Source organism: Phalaenopsis equestris, unplaced genomic scaffold, assembly GCF_001263595.1.
Source record: "Phalaenopsis equestris unplaced genomic scaffold, ASM126359v1 Scaffold000174, whole genome shotgun sequence".
Lineage (NCBI taxonomy): Eukaryota > Viridiplantae > Streptophyta > Magnoliopsida > Asparagales > Orchidaceae > Phalaenopsis > Phalaenopsis equestris.
Window position 1 is genome coordinate 258,504 of NW_018164616.1, and position 22,840 is coordinate 281,343.

At 38.8% G+C, this 22,840-nt stretch overlaps 1 protein-coding gene across 1 annotated transcript in view; it reads left to right on the top strand.

Moving 5' to 3' along the window:
- LOC110022177 (sodium/hydrogen exchanger 7-like) overlaps positions 1-22,840 on the top strand; it is a 120,183-nt gene that overhangs the window by 41,098 nt on the left and 56,245 nt on the right. The window contains exons 8-9 of the mRNA XM_020720992.1: positions 19,735-19,787; positions 19,865-19,927. Of these exons, the coding sequence (XP_020576651.1) occupies positions 19,735-19,787; positions 19,865-19,927 (116 nt within the window). The remainder of the gene's footprint in view (positions 1-19,734; positions 19,788-19,864; positions 19,928-22,840) is intronic.

Consider the following 22,840-nt stretch of genomic DNA (forward strand, 5'->3'; position numbering starts at 1 on the left):
ATTTACTTTCAATCTGACCAATTGATTTGTTAAAATATGTTGAGTTTTATAACTAAAGTGAAAATTACATCCAAGATTCAGGGAGATCAAAACCATTAAAAGTTGAGTGCAAATAAATAGGGAAATAAAATTATCGGGTGTAGAATTGAAGATTTTAGAGTGACAGACTAAAATCCACAATTCGGTCCTATCGTTTGGGTGCTGAAGTGTAGATGTTAGATGTCAGCCCTCAGGCGAGGGAAACGTGGGAGCTCCGAAGTGAGAGTCGGTATCCTCCCAGCCTAGCCGTAGATTCAGTAAACAAGCGTAGGATTAGTCAGTGTTCTTTATGCATGGACCAAATGGTAGAGAATATGTATGCTACTATTTGGCATAATACAATTTGAACTGATTCACTTTATCCATTCACTATAATTTTTTGACGAGAAGAAGGATGCTTTCTTATATATTGAATATCACATTAAAAACTTTATTAGTATAATTAGTTATTTAAGAGTTATTAAAATTACATATTTATTTCAATTGTCTATTAGTGACAGATAAGCTATTTGAATTCCATTATTGCGATTAAGTATTGCTTTTCTAAAATCTTAGTTCGTAGTTCTAATATTAGTCCCTGTGGGATCGATATCTAGGACTCCATTAGAGCCCTATATTACTTGAGCGATACGTATACTTGCGTTGATAAGTGTGACTTTACAATTATTGAATATTTTATACATACATATTTATTGAATCTATAACTGTTATTAAGTTTTTGATGCAGTTGCTGAGGAATTAAATCTTTTAGCAGCATATATTAAATACTTATATTTTTAAGTATATATAAAGTCGTTGTCATATGACAATCTTTCCAACTTCAGGTGCCTTTTGTTGAATGGTTGAAATTTCATCTAAAACTCTAAAGTTAAGTATGCATGTACGGGCGCACCTTTGGACATGTGTTCTGTTGAGATGTTATACAAATAGGAAAAAATCATGATGCCAATAGGCATTAGCAGACAATATCTCGATAGATGAGATTTTGGGCTATTACAAATGGTATCAGAACATTATACCAATTTGAATATTGGAACTACGTGCCATAAAAAAATAAACTGCTACACCATTGAAAGCACCTCTTGAACCCTAGATGGGATAAAGTGCTACATGATGAGAGTCACCTTTTGAATCTCTAAGGGCTACCTCTTGAGTTTTATTTGCCTGGTGGTTGATTCTGGGTTAAGAAAACTAACGTTGAAATAAGCTACTTAAGTGGAGGAGATTGAAAAATCTTCAAGTTGAGTGAACCATACTATTAAAATTGAGACACCTTTTGGTGCAATTATTAAAATTTCCTTAAAAACTCAAAAGTTAGTTGTCCTCAAATAGGATGGTGACCTCTTGGGAATTTAGACGAATGAGACAAATTGTTAGACCAATGCGAACAATATTTTGATAGATGAGAGTTCAGGCTATTTCAAATGTTATCAAAGTAGTATATCATCTTGAAGATGAGAACTAAGTTTCATACAAAACAAAGTGCTATACCATGAAAACCTTTTCATGAACCTTATATGGGACAAAGTGTACATGGTGGGAGCCACCTCTTGAATATGTAGGAGACACTGAAAGAATCCCATCTATCTGGTGGATGATTCAGAGTTAAATAAATTGACAAGGATATCTAAAGTGGAGGAGATTGTGAAATTCTTAAGTAGAATGAAGTTAAACTTTCAAACATCGAGTTGCATTTTAGTGTGATGGTTGAAATTTCATCAGAAACTTCAAATTTAAGCGTGCTCGTGTATGAGCACCCTCAAAATGGGTGACTTATTAGGAAGTTCCATCAATATGATTAATCCTTAAGGCCATTAGGTGAAAACTTAAAATATCTTGATGGATGAGAATTTAGGCTATGAAACCCAAGTAGAGTAGAATAAAGCTATGTAGTACCGACACTTGTCATACCCGAGCTGGATATTGACACCTGTCCGACACGCCCCGACACTTCTCTGACTCTACAACATTAATGTCTGAATTTTTTTTGGGCTCGAACATGTTCGAGACAGATTCATCGCATCAAACGTGAGCTTAACACAAATTCGAGAAAAGGGACATGAGAATTAGAAAATTTTAAATATACGTACAACCTTATTTGAACTTCATAGTCAAATTCACCCCATCTCTCGTCATGTTGAAGCTCATTCTAACATTAATCAAAACCGAGCATCAAAGGTGCACCCAATACTTGTCGAAGCCGAGCATTAGTAAATTCCTCTGTGTAATCATAAGATTTTTTAAATTTTAGTAGATAAGTTTGATTCTAAGTTGGATGAATTATTTTGAAACATACTATATCAAAATTTAAAAATTAATTTTCATAAGCATGAAATTTTATAATATAAATTAAATTTATGGAGTTAAATTTTTAATAAAGAATAATGGAAAAATATATTTTTATATTAATGACTAATTAAATTTTAAAATATGCATTTGGCGTGTCGAGTCTTATTAAATTAAATTTATGGAGTTAAATTTTTAATAAAGAGTAATGGAAAAATATATTTTATATTAATGACTAATTAAATTTTAAAATATGTATTTGGCGTGTCGAGTCTTATTTTTTTCAATTATGTTGTGTCCCTATATCGTATTGTGTCATGTCCGTGTCCTCGTATTCGTGTTTGTGCTTCATTGGAAAGTTAAACTCTTAAACGTCAATACATCTTCCAGTGTAATGATTAGATATTTATTAGAAACTCTAAAATTAAGCGTGCTTGTATGGGAGCACTTTAAGGATGGGTAACCTTCTGGGAGGTTACACCAAGGAGACAAAACAAAGACATTATTAGGACAAAGTGGGCGATATCTCGATGGAGTTTGGGTTGCTCAATCCATGAATTATTAGGATTCAAGCCTCCTTCAAAGTCTAGAATTTCTACCTTCACTCGAAAATATGGAATATCTATATTTAGTGGAATCTTGTTTTCATCTTCTTGGTTGTCTCCTTGGAAATAATTAGTAGTGCTCCTGCTCCTCTGTTGATTCTTATAGATGGAAAGAGTTGTTTTTCTGTTGATTCTTGTGAAGGATATTTGAGATTTCTCCTCGATGGCTTCTTTTTGTGCTCTAGTATCATTTAATTATGAGAGAGAAACTAGATAGTTTATAGGATTAACTTTGAAGAAGTAATATAAACCTTTTATTGCACCCTTCAAATGCAACCAAAACTTGGTTCCTTTGAAATTTTTGATGGGATTGTTTCTTTACTACCTGAATGCTAATGTGCTTTAAGGATGACGCGGAAGCTACCAAAACCCCCCTTCCTCGACATGAGCAACAATGCCGTGGGACTGTTCTCGCGATACTGCTATAGTCCAACGAACGTGTTGGGCTACTGTTTCTCATCGGGCTCTAATCAATCCATTTTTCTTCCCCGTCACGGAGTTGCCCGACCCTCCGGGGCTACTCCTCACTATCTTATTATTCTATGTTTGTATTCTTAATATTTTAGATTTAGTTTTGGCATGAGTTTGTTTAGGACAACTGCCGACGTCCGTCTCTCCCTTTTGGGTGGTGTTTCGATTGTTTTTCTCTTCCGAGATGGCGATTTTCTCCAACTTATCCCCTTTCGGGTCCTTACCCATCGCTCGTAACCTCTCCATCCCTACTGTAGCCTTCTGGAACAATTGACCGACTATTTCTTCTTGCAGTTTCAATTTTCCAGCGGCCACCATTTGCTTTTCAGCTTTTTTATGCCATCCAAAATAGCAAGGCGTTATTGTCCTTGACTTTTCTAGCCTTCCCTATCACTGTGCCTCCCCTTGCAATGCTCCACCGTTTTTAAAACTTATGCCCTACCCCTTTTCACGTGTTGCCACCTTCCAGAATTTGCCTCCCTTGCTGTCGCAACAATTCTGGCCACCACTGTCACCTACCATCACAACCTGGCTGCAACCCCACCGTTCCTCGTGCTGTCCTCACTGTTCCAGCCACTCAAATCCATTCCCTGTGTTGCTTTGTTGTTGTTCCAGCCTCCGACAGGCCTTACTCAACTCACCCACCTTACCTGTTTAATCCGCTACGTTCCAACACCCCAACATCACCATTCCAACTCACCTCGCCGACCTCCATCACCGTTGTGATACATTTTAGTTATGTTTATTTTTTGTTGTTGGTGCATTTCCCTTTCAGTGTGAGTTGTAACCGCCTAATATAATTTGTAATAATAATACTTGGTTTTCCTAGTGTGGTTTGGGTTAACTCCAACATCATTTAGTATCAGAGCTAGCCTAAGCCTAGTCAAATCCTAAGGTTTCTAGCATCCATTGGCACCAACCCTATCTTTACCTAAAATTTTTCTTTCTTACCCTACATCAGCCTTACACCTCCTTCCATCCACCCGCACCCAAAATCTAGTCGTGTTGCCAAGGAGATTACTGTCGGAAGCCTGATCGAGGGAAAATGATACAATCTCGTTATGAGAAATTCACAAAAAAGTGTCTAGGGAATCTATGGAGGATATGGAGTGGGAGACCCCACCAATTACAACAAAGGCTTGCCATCTTCGAGAGAGGCTATTTGGATGGGTCACACACAACCACAATAGTGACTTGCTAGATCAAAGGATGGAGCGAATCTTTTCCACCATGCAGATTCTAGGGATGATGGACCTCTACCTCGAAAGATATAACCTGAAATATCAGAGAAGTCAAAATTTTAAATAAAGATGGATTTTTCATATTTTGATGGTCACATGGATCCAGATGACGTCATCGAGAGGCTCTGAACTTTGGAATGTGTTTTTGAGTGTTAGGAGATCCCACCAGATCGAATGATTAAACTATTCGCCAAAAATAAGTATATGTCGACCGTCAAGTAAGCCAGTATTCCTACTGCCCTATAGCTTCATAGCATCAAAATTTTTCTTAATGATCTCAAGTTTTGGGTGACCATAAAGGAATTTCTCCACTAGTGCAAAACACAAAGAAGACGAGAGTACTAATTTCAACCTCAGTGAGAATAAGAGCAGACTTCCCATATTTTTTACTAAGCTTTTTAATGAAAGTGCGATCACCACCACCTTTAAGAGCCTCGTGAAAAGTTTGTGGAAGATTGCAGGACTTGTCAATACGAAAACCAGACTCTAAATATGAAAGAGGAGCACGAGTACGAAAGTCGTCGGCAAATGCCGTGGCATAGGAACGGACGACAGGCCTTCGGGGGAGCGGCTGGGGGAGCCGCTAGAAAAGGCGAGCAAACATAAAATTTCAGTGGACGGTCTTAGTAACGACCAACTAATAACATGATAGACAACTAGTATTTCGAGTCAAAACGAGCCGAACGCGAAATAACAAATCTTTGTTCGTGTTCGACTCGTTAATTTAGTGAACGAGCCAAACACGAGCCTCTTAACAAGTCGAACATGAGCTGTTCGAAAATAACGACCCGTTTTGAAACCCTACACACACATAATTGATGAGTAATTTTTTGAGTCAAAACAAGCTGAACACAAACAAACAAATCTTTGTTCGTGTTCGACTCGTTAACTTAGCGAATGCGCCAAACACGAGCTTCTTCGCGAACCGAATATGAGCTGAACAACGAGCCGTTTTGACAGCCCTAAGTTTGGCAAATTCTGAGCAGAAGGTACACTGCCATGTAGGTTCTTTCGAGCTATATTCTAAATAAGTAAATATCCTATATGCTTCTCATCCATGACATGTTGGGCCTCGAAAGGGTTGAGTTTTTGCAAGAGTTTGGCTATTGCGTGATTCTTATTATTTTTCAGGTTTTTCCTCCGACTCTTGATGTTTTGGAGAACTGACATCTTCTGCTTTGTTCTAATAACAAAAGCTTCACACTGGTCTTTCGTCTCTTCATATGAAACACTTGGGGGTGAGGGTAGGAAGTTTAGTTGCCTGTAATGCTATTTTTTATTAAATTTAAAAGTTTAGTCATATTCTTTATTTAAAAGTTTAGTCACATATTCTTTATTTAAAATGCTATTTTTTATTAAATTTAAAAGTTTAGTCACATATTCTTTATTTGAAAGTTTAGTCACATAGGTTGTTACTAAGACCGTCTACTGAAATTTTAAATTTTGACATCTTTTGGTCTACGTGATTTTTATGTTTCAACAAAAAGTTCTCAATTTTCTAAAAGAGTAGGAATCACAATCTCATAAAAAATTGCATTCTTTTGGTCATATGAAGGAAAATTATTAGATGTATCCACAAACTGGGTGTTCCACGAGGGAAGAAGTCATTGGATAAAAATTCTCAAACTGCTCTTCAGTGTTGGCGATGTATTCACCCACCATTTTGATGATGCCCCACTCAGTGAAGTAGATCGCTCCCATGGTTGTGCATTCTGCTTCGACATGTGCAAATTCGTGGCACTTGTAACATCTTCTGGCTGTTACAGACTTACGGATTGGCTTTGCTGGATAGTAGCAGGGGGAGGGTCACTTGGCGATGCGGTTTCTCAACTTCGAAAGTTAGAGTCACTTTTGGCGGTATTAAGTTGGTAGGAACTGACTCTATGTTTCCCACTCTATCTTCATATTTTCTCGTTCTTCCCTTCGACCTTCTAGATCACGGTCAAAATTATCCTCCCACTGAATTTCTTTTTCAAAATTCATAAGTCTCCGCTGAAGACGGCAAAGCTCTCGCCGTATCCCGTCCCGGGTTGGCTTGGGCATAGATCTCCTTGGTGGCATGATCAGAGTTTTTTGGGATTTTTGGAATGAAAGAAGGAACAAAGAAAGAAAGTAGTACGAAAAAAAGAATTTTTTTTTTGTGATGGATTGAGTAGGGCGGATGCTAGAAAACCTATGATTGGACTTGCTCTTATGCCAATTGATATTGGAGTTAACCCAAACTATGATGCAAGACACAATTTTACTACTAACTTAAAAATAATGTTACAATGAAAACTCGAAATAACAAAAGACAACTCACAAATTAAAAGCACAAAACAAAGGATTACAACTAATGTCTCAACAAAGAAGACACAACACACTTGATGAAGAGGGAGTATGGCGAGGGTAGGTGGGTTTGGTGGCTACAGTGAAGGTTGGAGAGGTGGGGGCTACTGTGGAAGAAGTAGGATAGCAGACTGGCGATGGTAACAACTTCAAACCGCAGCTGGAGAGAAGCAATAATATCGTTGGAGGCTGGATCGATAGCTGCGGTGAAAGCCGAAGAGGTGGGGGCTGCTGTGGAAGAAGTAGGACAACAATTGAGAAAGTTTGCCAGTAGTTCAGAGGGTGGACGGCGAGCGGGGAAGCACTGAAAACGATGGGAAAGGCCAGGATAATGATGTAGCTGCTGTAGGGGTATCGACAAACTACCGTGAAGGGCTTGAAAGGGCTAGATAATAAGTTGGAGGGGATGCGGTGACTGGACGGGAGCAGGAAGGTGGCTGGCAGCAGTGGGGGAGGGGGCTGCGATGGCTAAATTCTGAAATGACAGTAGCCAAACAAAAGTATGGTAAGATAAATACCTTGTCGGGGTCTCAGACCCTTAGAGATGATCGCCACCTCAGATGAGGGACAACCGGAAACACTACCTCAATGTTGGATACATCCCTCGAAGGAAAAATACTAAGGCTAAAACTTGAATTCAGATATCAATAACAAGACCCCTAAAGCACATCATTCTCTATTTATAATGAGGCTAAGAGTTTATTTTAGGCAATACTTAAAGTAAGAAAAATAATAATGTCATATTTTTGAATTTAGGAAAGGGTTTTTAAAATAAGAAAGGTGAAAAAAATTAGGTTTGAGATTTTAGGAAAGGTTTTTAAAATAAGAAGGAAGAATAAAATCAAATCTCAGAATTTAGGAAATAGGAATAGGAATTCAAACTCCAAATTGGAATAAAAATAGGAATAAAAATATTCAGAAATTCTCATTTGTAAAGATTTATATTAGAAAGGTGTTAAGAAGGAAAGAGGGGAAGGGGGGAGAAGGGAAAGATAGGAGCGGCAACCCCCCTCCCTTTGAGGACTAGTCGATCCTCCATAGCCGCCACGTCAACCTTCAAACTCCAAATTGCCATCCTGGATATTGCCATGGCTGAACCTGAAAGAACGCAAGAGAGCTTTTGGTTACCTACATGAAGATTTAGAAAATTTTCCGCCCAAGATTTCTCCTTATTCTTAAACAATCTGAGCTCTTCTGCCTTCATTCTTTTGGTTGCAAGAATCCAAATGTTGATCTTATTTTTGGATGAGGTTTTTACTTTTCTCCTTAGTGTGTAGGGTCTAGTCTTAGATTTTCCTTGTTTGTCCCTCCTAAAGAACTAGAATTGGGACCTACATTGCTTAGAAAATTCGAGTCACTTTTTTACTCCTTCGAGTCTCGCATGGGTGGTCCCGAATCATCGACATTTTGCTGAATTGATTTGAACCGATAGATGAAACTCGAGTTGAGGAGCAGCCCCTAGGGAAACCCTTAGCAACTCGAGCACTCGCTGACACCACAATTTGTGCATCGACTGAACGCACGATATTGGCTTGAATCGGGTCGACCGTCGGCGAACTCGTCCGTAGAACCTCAGATGACGAAACAGACTTCACAGATGCGTTCGACTTTAGCTAGGAATGATAACCAGAGTGTTATGGTTCCGTGTACGAGTAGCTAACACAAAAATCGATGCACATTTTTTTAATTAAAGATGCAGGTTCAAGCTAAACCCACTTTCAATTTGGGCTAGGCATGGGATGAACACGAGCTAGGTAATTTCAAATTTTAAAATTTGAATTTCAAATCAGCCACTTAATTTCACCTTAATTAAATTTAATTAGAGATTATTATTTTCTAAAAAATTTTGCCCCATGGATGGAAAATATTCAATTCCCCGCCCAACACAAGCCTTATGAACGTTTAGAATTTGGAGGATACAAATCCCGCTCGGCTCGTCATCTCCTTCATTCGGCCCTCGCTCTTCGTCTACGAATGAAAAATCCTCTTTGACTCGAAGGCCGCACCTCTCAATCTCACTTCTCCTTTCTTCCTTCGCTTGATCCCTCTCATAAGTCGCCTCTGCGAACCGAGACCCCCCCACTCGTCCAATCGACCCCGCTCGCCTGCTCCTCCCTCTCGTGCGCGACAAAGCAACAACTCTATTTCGCTCGCTTGCTTTCCTATGCATCCTGAAGCCTGCTCCCCGCTCCTCCGCTCAACCCCACTCGCCTACTCTTTCTCGCACACAACAAAGTAGCCGCTCGTCCCCCTCTCCTCTTCTGCGAACCAAAACCATCGCCTACTCCTCTCTCTCGCGCGAACAGAAGCCAACTCCCCCACTCTTCGTCACACACCGAAACCATCACATGCGTCCCTCTCGCGCTCAACCAAAGATTGACACTCCTCTCTGCACCGAAGCCCTCGCCTCTCTCTTACGCTTGCCCGGAAGCCCTCGCATCCCGCTCACGCCTCCCCTCTCTCGAATTTTCCTCACTCGGCTCCCTAGCTGAGCTCCTTTTTGTTTTTTCTTCGCAGTCGACACCTCCATGCGCAAAACTCCCAGCGACTCCTCCCTCGGCTATCTTATTCTCTAACTACTACGTTGCAGGTAATAAGGTAATAAAAAAGATGTAGGATGTTTGAATTTCTTTGATATTTTCTTTTTTGAGCAAAAAGTAGTTAAGTATTGCTTAAAGTTAGCTGCACAAGTCTCTGCTCTCCTGCATTAAGTCTTTAAGTTCAACTTAGTGTTTGCAAGCTCTCCATTAACAATGCCCTCTCTAGCAAGCATTATATATATATTTCCTTTTTTTTTAGAGATCTCGACATTCCCCTGATTGGTTTTATATGTTTCTGAAATTAGAGAGAGATTGATAGAGGGTATTGCTCTTCTTTATTTGAGGAAATTTCATGCACATCACTCAATCCTTCTGTGTTTGTACATTTACATATGATGTATTTTGCCTTGTGAGACCTGATTCTAAACAATCGTTAGGGTGGCTGCCTAACGTTGTACCCAAATGATGCTTCATCTAATGAAATGCTGAACCTATTGGAAGATATATAGATCTACAGGACGGAATTCATGAGGATTTGGTGGATATCTTCCCCCAAATAATCTATAGAATAACTGCAGGGATGCATCCAATAAATGGGGATTTCACTCTTTGATGACGCTGTGTTGAATTCCTTACATTTCCTTGGTTTTAAATTGCATATTTCCTGTTATGAATGTTAATTCAAGCTTAACAGCTTCGCATCAGGATCTGAACCTCAAAATAATGAAGTTTTCTTTGGGCAATTTACATATGTACCACACAATTCTCATGTATTCACATATCTAACACCTAAACTTTCATATTTACATGCATACCACCCAAAGTTATTGGTTTTACGTAGGAAGTACATCTATTTCTTAATGAGAAGGATGTCTTTGCATGTTTAGGATTTATACACCGTTTTTGGGACTGCACATGTACTGCTTTGGGCTCGATACTTCCACCATTTGGCATAATATTTTTTATTATTTTATACAACTTTTGAGGGCTCTTTCTGCCCTATATTCTTGTTAACCTCGTGGAGGATTCAAGAACCATTTTAGGGCTGCACGTTCACTGTTTCGACAAGATTAAAACTGCTGTTTGAAGCTGTAGGAGGCTTTAGAATTGCTGTTTGGAGTTGCTAAATGCTGTTTGGAGCTGTAAGATGTTTTAAAACTGCTGTTTGGTACTGTAGGAGGCTTTAGAACTGCTGTTTGGTGCTGTAGAAGGCTTTAGAACTGCTGTTCGGTGCTGTAGGAGGCTTTAGAATTGCTCTTTGGAGTTGCTATTTGGAGTTGCTAAATGCTGTTTGGAGCTGTAGAAGACTTTAGAAGTGCTGTTTGGAGCTGTAGGAGGCTTTAGAATTGCTGTTTGGAGTTGCTAAATGCTGTTTGGAGCTGTAAGATGTTTTAAAACTGCTGTTTGGTACTGTAGGAGGCTTTAGAACTGCTGTTTGGTGCTGTAGAAGGCTTTAGAACTGCTGTTCGGTGCTGTAGGAGGCTTTAGAATTGCTCTTTGGAGTTGCTAAATGCTGGTTTGTGCTGGTCTTTAGAAATGCTGTTTGGAGCTGTAGGAGGCTTTAAAAATGCTGTTTGGAGCTGTAGGAGGCTTTAGAATTGTTGTTTGGAGTTTCTAAATGCTGTTTGGAGCTGTAGGAGGCTTTAAAAATGCTGTTTGGAGCTGTAGGAGGCTTTAGATGCGCTGTTTGGAGTGGTTGAATGCTGTTTGGAACTGTAGGATATTTTATCATTGATACTTGGGACAGTTAAATGACTGTTTGGAGTTCCTAAATGCTGTTTTGGATATTGTAAATCGTTGTTTGGGAGAAGGTTCATGTAGTCTTTAAGTGCCGATTTACACACGATTTAGAGGTGTTTCTGGGGCATCCTTACATATAGTTTTGGGCTTCTATGGATCGCAATCTTATGGGAGTTTAAGCACCTTTTTGAGCTGACCCACTCACTATTCTACTCTTCTGTTCTGCCGATTTTGAGAGTTGGGCCAGCCTCTTTTCTTCCTTCCCCTGCTTTATTTTTTTTTCCAGGGCAATGTTGATAGTGCTCATGTGCGCAAATATTGGGCGATGAAATATTATCTCCTACCTCGATGACTTTCAATGAAGGGAGAGCAGGATCGATGATACTTTTCACCATCTCTTGGTGCGAAGTTGCCCCCTTACCTTCTTGGGTTGTTGATAGTTCTGACCTGATCAAAGTGAGCGACTTGTGGACCATTTTACTTCACCAGACACTTATACATATAATACACTTACACGGGCACTACACTTACACAGATACTATACTTCTTCAGACACTCATACAAATACTATGAACAAATTCACTTCCCAACAACACAACTTTTGGCTTATGATAAAATTCTGAATGCACAAAAACAAATTAAAGAAGCTTTGATAAAATTCCATAAAGGTCTACTTGTTATTCTCCTCGATTGTGGTTGGGAGCTCTTTCAATAGTTTGGGTCAGTGGCATATATCCAAAGTTGGATTATGAAGCATGCAACCTGGCTCTGAGCCCACCCTGACTTGATTTTTTACAGGCTCTTTTCGAGCTTTCACGTGTCACCTACTCTTTTCTATATGTGCACTCATGTTTAATGTGCTCATTAAATCCTTAGCTATACCTGCTTATTTTTACATATGATGCTAACATCGCAACAACAACATACATGCCAGGTACGCATTTTCAGTTTATTTATTTCGATTTTACTGCATTATTGTCACTTTACTTTATTATGCATGCTTTATATTATCTAAAAAAAACACATTTTGAAAATTCATATACACTTTTAAACTTTTTTGAACGCACTTAATCCACATCTTTTGGATTTACGAGAATCTCTCGGATGAGGTAACCCACAGTTGCTAACGAGAATTCTCCGATCTAAACGAGCTTAACAACTCATTTAGACTAAGTAAATTTAAGAGAAAATAGTGGTGCCAGAATGAGAGAACCGTAAGATCTTAGCCGGTGTCGCTCTAATTAAATTAAAACTCCCACAACTCATTTAGACTAAGTAAATTTAAGAGAAAATGGTGGTACCAGAATGAGAGAACCGTAAGATCTTAGCCGTTGTCGCTCTAATTAAGTTAGAACTCCTATAATTATGAGATTTGAATAACAACAACAAAATCAAACTCTGGTATCAAAATTGTGAAACATAAAACCTCAAACCCTGGAGCTACTGCTACAACTGGAGGCTTAGAGCCAATTTCATGGGTAACACGACATGGAATCTAGAGTGGATTACAAGTGGAGGTGGTCGCCATTCTACAACAAAAAAATAAGTTTGCACCAGCTAAACTTTTCTTGCCTAAGTAACAATCCATAAGACTTCGAGATAGCTCGCCTAGTGTGACATAAATTCTCATTCTCTTTAGGGTCTTGTGCAACCATGTTGTGCAGCGTAAGTCCTAATTTGTTTTAGGTTCTGAGGTTGTCGTGCGGTACAACGTAAACTCTCACCTCTTTTCGGGCTATTTGCATAACCAAACATTATGCATGTGTAATTGTCAAATAATAAAATTGACAGGATTGAACAATCAAATAATATCTTCTTCAAAATGCAGCCATACAGTATGATAGTTTGGGTACTCACTGGGGGACCTCATCAGGATCTGTGACGGCCCCTACTGTTTCTTTCCTTCGGCTCCTTAAAATAACTATTTTTACTTGAACCACTCCCACTTATTTTTTCACGTCCTATCGTGAAAACCTAAACGTTGAATTCTTGAAGACTAGTATCTCTGATCATTATTGAGAGTTTTTTCAATTGTCCATAGTCATTTAGAATGTAATTAACTATAGGGGCATGTCTCTATAGGGAACTTGGAACTCAGGTACAATAATTTCTATTTAATCTTTATATTAGATAGGAGATTTTGTCGGTCACACATAAAAAGGTTCACAGACTAAAGAGGTGTGTTGAATCCTTTAGTTTGTATGATTGAGTCCATCGCTGAGGTATACACTTATCTTTCAGGAAGGTGTAATATTCACGGTATTGGACATGATTATATAGACTATCAGATGCATGAGATCTATTTGATCTCATTTTAAAAAAAAAATTAAAACATACTATTTTCAAAACTAAAATTATATACCTCTTAAATTAAATTAAATTTTAAAAATTATTTCAAATAAAAAAGTTGACCGACACCAAAGAACAGAGATTTTGCTTTAGTTTCCCACACTTGATGCCAAATAGAGCTGCTCTCGCTTCAACTGCAGTCTGAAGGCCTCCTGCTGCAGCTTCCCCTTGATGGCTGCTAGTGAGAGCCTCCTGAGTCTGGGGCTCTGTTGTGAAGCTGTCTCAAATTCCACTGACTACCTTCTCTGTCAACCTCTCTAAACCTGACAATTCCTATTCCCAAATTGAAAGAAACCATAAGAAAAAGTTGCTTTAAATAGAACCCAAGCTCCTTGCAAAACAATACAATATAAAAATAATATGCTAAAGAAAGTAAATACAAAAACAATCTCTCCCAAAAAAAAAGAAGAATTACTTATATAATCTTCTGAAATTATGTGAAAGGTATAATATTTTAACAAAAATCTTTAAATTTTTTTACCTGGCGTAAGTGTGCAGCTTGGTTATTTATTTAAGCAATGCTAAGAATAAGATCCAAGTAAACAATCCTGAGGAAGGTAGTTTTGCTACTTTCTATTACAAGATAAACCTTAACATTGCGTCAAAACATATAGCAGAAATCAATTGCGGTAGAATATGTTTTTGTCGTTCAAGATTTTCAATCAATAAGTTTTGTGTTTTGTGGACACATTTTTTGAATGTGAACTTCGGAAACTCTCATAAATATTTGATTGGTCTAAAAATAGGGTTACATGACACTTGCAACATAGTTGTGCTCTCGTCTCATAATATGTTCGTGCTCGAATATGTTGCTTATTGGTTGAAAACAAAGCCAAGAATCTCAAGGAGCCAGTTTCGAGTGCTCACTTTGCACAAAAAAAGGAAAAAGAAACCCATAAAATATGGCTTGAGTGTTGCTGTCGCGTAAAGTTAAGCTCAACAGAACCCATAATGAGTTTTCTTGCCACGTTCTTTGAATGCATTTCCAAACGCGGGGGCTACGGGTTGAACCAGTTCAACCCGGTTTAGCAAGGGGAAGGGGCTAAATCGACCCCTCTCTTTTCATTAGGCGGGAATTTTCTCTCCATTCTTTCTGTTTTTCCGCCTATATGTCTTATAAATATGGGTGTTTGCTGTCCTAGGTTTCCAACTTATGTTAATTTTCTGGTTTCAATTTGTAAGGATAGCCGACAACGTTCTTTTTTTCCTTTTGAGGGCTGTATCCGACGATTAGAGTGGTGCTTCGGCTTTATCTCTCTCCACTGTGGTGATTATCTTCCTCAACCTCCTCATCCACCTCAACCGCTTGCATCCTGTTGGATTCCCCCACCCAGCCGCATCATATAGCCCCTCCCTTCTCCTGCTGCCGTAACTCCCCTCCTTTTCATAATATCTTCCTGCGTCCCTGCAGTTGTCCTAACCCTGTTTTTGTGGCTTTCGAAGCCACAACACCTACTGTTCTCCAAAACATAACCTTCCCGCAACCTCCCCTTACCAACACTCGCACCTACCTCCTGACCCTACCGTTCAACAACCCCATCACCTACATCGATCAAGGTGTTTTCCTACCGCTAATCTCTCCCACTGGCCTATTGTGTCGCTAACACTTTCAGCCCACCAAGTTGCTACTTCCCTTCCGTGATTGCTAACAGCTTCCTCCATAGCGCCTTCCAACCTTCCACAATGGACATCAACGCCTCAAACCATAACAGCCAGGTCCCCTCAACTACTCACGCCTGCTTACCAATGCTATCAGAACCCACTTCTAAACCTCCCTTACCCTCACAATCACCTCCACTCTGACTCCAACCTATTGCCAACCATAGCCACCTCTTCTCATCCTCACCCTAGGGTGTATTTTACGCTTATTAGTCATTTATTTTTTGTTTTGACAAGTCATGTTGCAATATTTGAAATTCAACAATAATCTTTTTGTTTGTTTTGTGGTTTGGGGGCCCTTTCTCTGGTATCATTTGATATTAGAGTCTGTCCAACCTTAGTCATATTTTACGATTTCCTAGCATCTGTCCCTTCCCAAGCCACCACACGATATCTTTGTTAATTTCTATTCCCAGCCATAGCTAAAACTTTGACATAATCCTCAATTCCTGAAAATCAGCAATCCTAAATTTTTAGCCCTCTTACCTCCGCAGTTTAGACCCTAGCTGTGCCACCATTAAGATACCCTAGCCGTGCCTATGCCTTTCTGGGAGAAGATACGGAGAGAGATCCGTGACTTCGGCTGTGGAACATGGAAGATGAAATCCAATCTGAGGGTACCCTCAACCGTGATTCGAAAGTTCGAAGGGGGGAATGAGAAGAAATGAAGATGAAGCGGGAAACACAGTGCTGGTTCCTACTAACTTATTACCGCTAAAAGTTGCTGACTTTAGCTTCCGAAGTAGAGAAACTGCAACACCAAACGACTCCCCTTGGCTGTTATTTTGCGAAACCAATCCACAAGTCTGTAGCAACCACAAAATGTAGCTAAGTGCCACAGATTTAGACATGCTGAAGTAGTATGCACAATCAAGGGAGTAATTTACTTCACCCAGCCGAGTGTCTTCAAAAAGTTGGGTAAATGCACCACAAAAATTCAAGACGATGATGCCATAAACGAGAAGTACTTGCTCTAATGGTGATCAGGAAACAAAAAGTTGGGTAAATGCACCACAAAAATTCAAGATGATGATGCCATAAACGAGTACTTGCTCTAATGGTGATCAGGAAGAAAAGATAGAGGGTCTGTTTGGGGCAGCTGCAGCTTATCCAGGTTATCCAGATCATCAACTTTTCTTGATAAGTTGCTCATCAGCAGCTGATCCGGATAAGCTGGCTGACTATTTGGTTTGTGCGTTTGGAAATTACTGATTTGCAGCTGTTTTTGGATAAATGACCATTCTGCCCTTGTGCATTAATATTATTTGCAACATAAGCGTCATAATAATATATTTGATAGTTAAGAAGCAAAAAAATGACTTCAGAACAAAAAAAAAAAATAAAGACCTTAAAACAGTTATAAAATTATAATGAATGATATCAAAAATATTATAAAATGATATTATATATTTTTAATGGTTATTGCATATTGTGTATTATAAAATGATATTGAATAATATAAAAAATATGAATAAATTCAACCATAATACTTGGTCGCGATCTTCTTCGCTCCTTCCCTGTTCGAGATCGCTTTGCTGCAATATTCCCTATTCCGCGTTCTTTTCTGCGATCACCTTCTTGTCGAGGTCGCATGACTCAAAATCCCTGCCTTGCGCCAAGCCTCATTGCCCTAGCCTCTCACGATCTCTCTCTTCGCTCACGACACTAATGCCGTGCTTCCCTGCAGTAGCCCACAGTTGTTGGAGATTCGATTTCCTTTGCCGTAGCCCTCAAAATCCCGAGAGCCTCCTTACTATTTTGCTGATTCTGCGAGCTCGATCGATCACGAACGAAGGAAGAGACGCAGCATCGAAGAAGCAGGTGACTGTGCGAGCTCGATCGATCGTGAACAAAGGAAGAGACACAACGTCGAAGAAGCAGGCGGCTGTGCGAGCTCGATCATGAACGAAGGAAGAAGGAAGCGGGTTCGATCGCTATTCGAGGGGTAGCAAAGTAATTGGGGACTAAACACGATCAAGGGACGTTGCACGCGGGGATAATCCAGCGGGCGATGTTATTCACAAAACAAAAAAGGAGTTTTTCGAAACTCGATGGAAACTCATCAAACAAACAGTAGGGCGGCGTTTTGAAAACGCCGCCCGCTATTTTAAGCTGCCCCCGCTATTTTAAGCTGCCAAATGCCGCCCGCTGTTTTAAGCTGCCCCAAACGAGCCCATAAACTTCAAAGAAAATTCTTATTTTTCAGCCAACGAGGAAGAGACACCACCAAATCCACTTGACATCGAGATAGAGATTCCGGCTGAAGTAACAGTTGCTGCTCTAGAAGGCAGTGACTCTGAGGTAATAGACAACCCTGTAGAGCATGAGATTATGGTGTCTCTAACGTCTTGTAGGCGGTAAGAGGAATGTCAGCACCTTGAATGTCTACAAGGGTTTTGAGTTTGAGGAGGCAACATCAGATACAAGTCCACCCCAGATAAGCGAGATGCATATTTTTTAGATGTAGAAACCCCTTCCTTAATTATCTCGACTGAGCGAGGTCCAACATGTCAGAAATGAGGTCATTGTGTGCCGTGTCGAGAATATTACATGGAGTTATGAGAGGGTAATTTTGGGTCAGCATAGAATACCTCGTTAGATGTCCAGACGGGAGAAATGAACCCCAGCTTTGTAGTGGGCTCGAAGGGTTTGATGGGGACAAAAATTCTATAATAGGACCTAGATCCTATCTATGAGGAAGTGGTCTCTCTTGAAGTGGAGTTTGTGAGAGTGGGGCACATCCTGCCATAGATTTCAACCCATAGTGGATTTCTCCTTACATACCAGTTTATTAATTGCACCCAACCGAGTAAGAGGGGTGGAAGAGCAGGTTGGAATTGGGATGATGTGATACCTGATTCGTAGGAATACTCATCTATCTACAGTTACAACTCAAGTCTTGCCGAAGGTGGACAAATATCTCTTCTATTAGAATTTGCTTTGGAATGACATCTACTTGTTAGACGTGCTAGAAGACTTGACGCCGTGCCACAAGGAGTCAACAACTTCGACGAAAGAGGTCGAAGCTCCCCACAAACCCATGGAGCCGGACGCGGGGGCTCGAGGCTGAACCAGTTCTACCCAGTTCAGCAAGGGGTAGGGGTTGAACCTGCCCCTCTTCTTTTCATTAGGCAGGAATTTTCCCTCCTTTTTTTTTCTGTTTTCTTGCCTATATGTCTATTATAAATGTAAGTATTCGCTGTCCTTGGTTTCTAGCTTGTGTTAAATTTCTGATTTCAGTTTTTGAGGACTGCTGCCGACGTCCTACTTTCCCCCTCGAGGGTTGTATCCGACAGTTAGGGTGGTGCTCTGACTGCATCCCTCCGTTCGGTGTTGATTATCTTCCTCATCCTTCACATCCACCACAACTTTCCACCTACTGGATTCCCCCACCCAGCCGCATCATCGAGCCACTCCCTTCTCCTGTTGCAAAAAGTCCCCTTCTTTCAGTAATAACATCCTGCTTTCCTGCCGCTGACCCTACTCCAGTCCCTGAGGCCTTCCAAGCCGCAGCACCTGCTGCCCTCCAAACCACAACCTTCATGCAACCCTCCCCGTACTAACACCTGCACCTTCCTCCCGAACCTACAGTTCAGTTGCCCCATCACCTACGTTGCTCATGGTGTTTTCTTATCGCTGATCTCCTATCCCACTTGCCCTATAACATCCTCAGCCCACCAACCTGCTCTCTCTCGTGATTGCCTTCAACTTCCTCCATGTTACCCTCCAACCTCCTGAATTGGCGTCAAATCCTCATACCATAACAGCCAGCCCCCCTCAACTACTCACAGCTGCTTTCCAATGCTGTCAGAACCCCCTTATAACCCTTCCCTTGCCTTCACAACCACCTCCACTCTGACTCCAACCTGCTGCCAGCCACATTCACCACTTCTCGTCCTCACTTCAGGGTGTCTTTTGGGTTTATTAGTCATTTATTTTTTGTTTTGACGAGTGTTGTTGTAATCTTTGAAATTTAGCAATAATATTATTGTTTCTTTTGTTATTTGGGGGCCCTTTCTCCAGTATCAGTACATCTCTACTTACCCTGTTACACGGTTTGCATGCTGGTATTTTGAATTCTTTTTAGCACTTGTGTTCAAATCAAAATAACTTTCAGCATGTTTATGATTCTTTGTGTCTTTCCATCTGCTATGGCTGCCTTAGACATTTACTTGACCGAGATGCATGATTTTGTTTTGCCCCTTTTTAGCAACAAAAACCTTGACTTTTTTCTCTTTTCGTTATTGATGACATGATGGGAAGATTCTATACATTTTCATCTTCTCTGTCCATATTTTTCCTAGTCACTATTTAATCGTTTCTAGCATTTCATTGTCTATGGCTTTACTTATTTAATGAATGGACTAAAGCTTCCTACGAACTTTGAATTTATGAAATGTAGTTTTAGCACTATGGAGCTTTTCCATGTTCTTTTTTCCTCGTTTTGATTCCTAAAGAATGATGTCTGTCTGCCAGGCTCAAGGTGGGGCAGATGTTTCTGGAGTATTGGCAGTGATGACTTTGGGCATGTAAGAAATACTAGAACAAATTCTTTATATCACAATTAATTTTGTTTTTTTTTTCAATGGGTTGCCTTGCATGGCAGATTATTTGCAGTAGCCAAAACAGCTTTCAAGGGTGATAATCAACAGAGCTTACATCATTTCTGGTATGTAACCACTGAAAGAAGCAGAGTGCTTCAGATAAGATGATACTACACTGATTTTTTTTTTCAAATGTCACATTTTCAGGAAATCATAAATTTGAACTTTTACTGATAATAAGATTGTTGAATTAATCACACGTTATTTTTTGTGTCACAGCACCCAGCGTTTATTATATCTTAATTTTCATATATACTTAAATTTTTTCTTGTATCATTCTTTGCAGTTTATTATGTTTTATTATCATCATACTGTCATCATTAGTTTTATCCCAAGTAAGTGGGGTTGGCTTTATGAATCTGTAGATTCCATTGATTGGATTGGCTGCTATACGATAGTTTTAACTCTTTTTTGTCCAATCTGATTCACAACTTCTAACAATAGCTTATCCTTTTCTCTTTTTTCCTTTTACATTAATTTTGTCTACTCCCCTTTTTAGTTCATCACTCTTTTTTGTATATGCACATAACCCAAATTTATTTTCCACTATTTTATCATCATTTTTGTTCTATTCTCATTGTTTCTCTGATATAATTATTACTCGCTTGATCCTTCCATAATTTTACCTTGCATTTATATCAATATTTTTAATGCCGTACATGACTTTGTTGTCCCTGGCTCAAATACATCAATTTAACAAATCTGTTTTTATTTGCTTGGCATTCTTTTATTGCATAACGATCTTGTGGTATTTTTTCATATAACCCACCTAGTTTTAACTCTATTTTGTATTATGTACATATCGATTTTTTTTATGATATATTCAAGACGGTTTAATCTAACATAATATTCTGGATTAATTTTTTTATTTAATTTTAAATTCATATATACTCAAAATGCATGTCATATTATCTAGCTTTATTCTACTCAGCCATAATATTTTCTTATCTACTCTTCTAATTTTTCATTTACTTTAGATGAGCTTTCAACCTTCAAAACTATTTTATTTGTTAAGAGTTCTCTTTTCTACCCTCATTTTTCATTTACTTGAAAAGAGGCCTCAACTACAAGTGTATGTCTTTTGAACATAACATTCAACGAAATTACCTGGTTGTATATATTATGGAAGTGCTACATATTTTTAGTTTTAATATTTTGTGTTTATTTTCTCATACTTTTCTTACATTATCATTATTCACGACAGCTTTACACTTTAAATAGCCATTATTTCTTAATATATTGATAAGCAAATGAATTGCAAATAGCCACCTATGACGTAAGCTCTCTTTAAAGCAATTGTAGTACTTTTTAACTAAGTTTCTATATGCCCCATGATGATTCTCTCTACTAGTCAGACATGGGTTGCAGTAGAACCGGGTGTGGTTCCAACTAACTAAATATAACTCTAGCATCCATTATGTTATCTTACTCATAAGGATAGAGTGAGAGATAAACTCAGTCACATTATTTCACCTGAAACAACATGCAACACATTATATTATTTTGCACAAATTTAATAAACTCAACAATTGAAATTAAGTGAAGCGATCTAAAACTTATCATTTGAATATATCTATAGTGCATCTAAAATCCGTCAAATTCGTAATAAAAGTTATAAACTTTATTTGTTCACTTGCCTCAAAATTTTTCTATCTTTCAAAAGTTGCACGGCAAAAGGTGATCATAAATTTTATGGGTGTATTTGGCTTTAATCCATTCTTTCTCCTTTCTTTTTTTTAAGGAAACTCGTAGGTAATTTCATTGCTCAAAAGTAAAGTTACACATTTTTAGGAGATTGGGTCCCACTGTCCCACTACAAATAACAAAATACAGTACTCACTCCTAGGGTTCCAAACTCTAGGTGTACAAACTCACCCTAAAAAGTATCTAAAACAGATACAAGTATACCCCGAAAAGACTAAAAAATAAAAGGAATAGTTAAATCAATGCAAAGATGGTAGAGTAAAAATATAACAAACATGCCATCTTAAAAGAAAGGTCTGAGGTAGGGCATATTGAGATTGTACCCCATTAGGAGCAGCTTAAAATCAGAATCAGGCTTGGTCTAGGATTATAGCCTTAGTCTCTGTAGCAGCTTTGGCAAGGAAATCTACTGTCCTATGGTTTTCTTGGGTGTGTAGCTCCATGTGATGACAATATTTGAGGAAAGTTTCTTAATCTTGCATAAATCAACACTTAAAATACTAAGGAGGTTCTTTATTAGTCGCCAATATGCCCAACATAATAGTTGAATCCATCTCAATTTGCAAGAATTTCCCATTCATTTTAGTCGCAATAGATAAGGCCAACCAAACGACATATAACTTTGCGGATAATGCACAAACAACCATACAAGGTGAATAAAAAAAACATAAAAGTTTATACAAACAACCATACAAGGTGAATAAAAAAAACATAATAGTTTATCAGAATGAGACCTTGAATGAGACCTGTAGACCCCACCTGCACCTGCACAATCAACCTTCCGACTTCCATCAATATTTACCTTAATCTAGGGGAAAGATGGTTTTTTCCACCCTACAAGATAGATCTTACAAAAATTTCTATCAGGTATATCATAACCCAACCAATTTTCCCAGCTAGCAAAGAAGGATGGCTTAAATTTATGATAAATAAACACTTTATGTATCCAAGATAGGCTATTTGAAACCACCCTATCCTGCGTAATGCAACAATTATCATGATTGTGAGAATTTCTAGCCAACCAAATGAACCAAATGCAGATGAAAGGAATGATTACAATCTGATGAGTTACGAAACTTAGGAAGACAAAAAATGTAACATAACTCTAATACTAAAGAATAGTAAATATTATGCATGCTAACCATGAATTGATAAAATCATAAAATAAGTACATGTGATTCGTACATTAATACAATAGTGAATACATGAAGTTAATAATAAAATTTTGTACTTGAAGATAACAAGCATCACATAGGTAATTTAAATGCAATAAA